Raw genomic sequence first — 1,125 nt, 5'->3', positions numbered from 1 at the left:
GAGGGTTGCGATCCATTGCCGGACACGGAAAAAGACAAAAGACAAAAAAAAAAAAAAATGCACTTTACTAAATGATAGAAAAATGTAAGGAATTGGAAAATTTTATCCTATAGCTAGCAGAGGGTTACTTGAGAATTCCCCCAAGATTACATTTAAAAATCTGCTCAGTGATACTGTATTTCTAATGAGTAAATAATAAAAATTCCACATTTAAATTAGGACAAGAGAAATTTAAGGTAGGTAAAAATGTCTTTCTCTTAAAGCGACATTGGGAATCAAGTTATGGGCAGCTCTAGGGTAGTGGTGGAAGGTTATTAAACAAAGGTATGAGACAGGGTAGAACAAAGATAGAGAAGGACAAAATCATTCCACCCTGGACATAGACCAGGGTATGACCCAGAGACCTGAGATCAAGAGTAGGCTCTGCCAACATTTAGTACTGAAGATCCCTTGTCAGGAATGATACTGTGATAATTCTTGTTTTACAGATGAAGACTGAGTTGCTACAAACAAGAAATTTAATAGTAATGTAAAAGCTCAATATAAATTTGGAAACACCATGCAGGTGTTAGTCATTGAGACACTATACAAACTCTCTTAGGAGGTGAAGCCTATGACAAGACAACAGGATAAATTTAAAAGCCTTTTTAAAAATCTATGCTGTCTTCAGAAATAAAATCTCATGTATCTAATTTTTAAAGGTGCATGACTACTTAGTTTTTAAAATAACACATTTTAAAATCATTCTCATGTGAACAACAACAGCAAAAATGTCTTCAGCTCCTAGATCCTATTAGAAGATACCCTTAAGATACTTGTTAGTACCTCCCTGGGTCACCCAACCTACTTGATGTGGCCTGTACCCGATGTGGTAAGCTGCTCTTCATCTTCTGGATTGAAAGTAACCTTAAAAACTTCCTGAGAAAAAGCTTTTGTCCTCAGTATGGGTTGCTCTTCTTTCCAGTTCCAGATGGTCAGTGTGTAATCAGGGTTGCTACCAACTGAAGCTAGCAAATTACCTCTGTAGTTAAAGTCCACGTAAGCATATCCCCTCTCAGTCCCATCTGGAAGGATAAATGGAAGCCTATTAAATGAAGGCAATATTTCTTTCTTTTTTTTTTTTTT

General features: G+C 36.2%; 1 protein-coding gene across 1 annotated transcript in view; it reads right to left on the bottom strand.

The window, feature by feature from the left end:
* The window catches only part of CFAP44 (cilia and flagella associated protein 44), a 139,754-nt gene that overhangs the window by 122,496 nt on the left and 16,133 nt on the right, over window positions 1-1,125 (bottom strand). Inside the window, exon 6 of the mRNA XM_008574819.1 lies at window positions 848-1,064. Within this exon, the coding sequence (XP_008573041.1) occupies window positions 848-1,064 (217 nt within the window). The remainder of the gene's footprint in view (window positions 1-847; window positions 1,065-1,125) is intronic.

The sequence above is a fragment of the Galeopterus variegatus genome, unplaced genomic scaffold, assembly GCF_000696425.1.
Source record: "Galeopterus variegatus unplaced genomic scaffold, G_variegatus-3.0.2 Scaffold1110, whole genome shotgun sequence".
In the NCBI taxonomy this organism is placed as follows: Eukaryota; Metazoa; Chordata; class Mammalia; order Dermoptera; family Cynocephalidae; genus Galeopterus; species Galeopterus variegatus.
The sequence above is the reverse complement of the archived record's forward strand: the minus strand, read 5'-3'. Positions and strand labels throughout refer to the sequence as shown.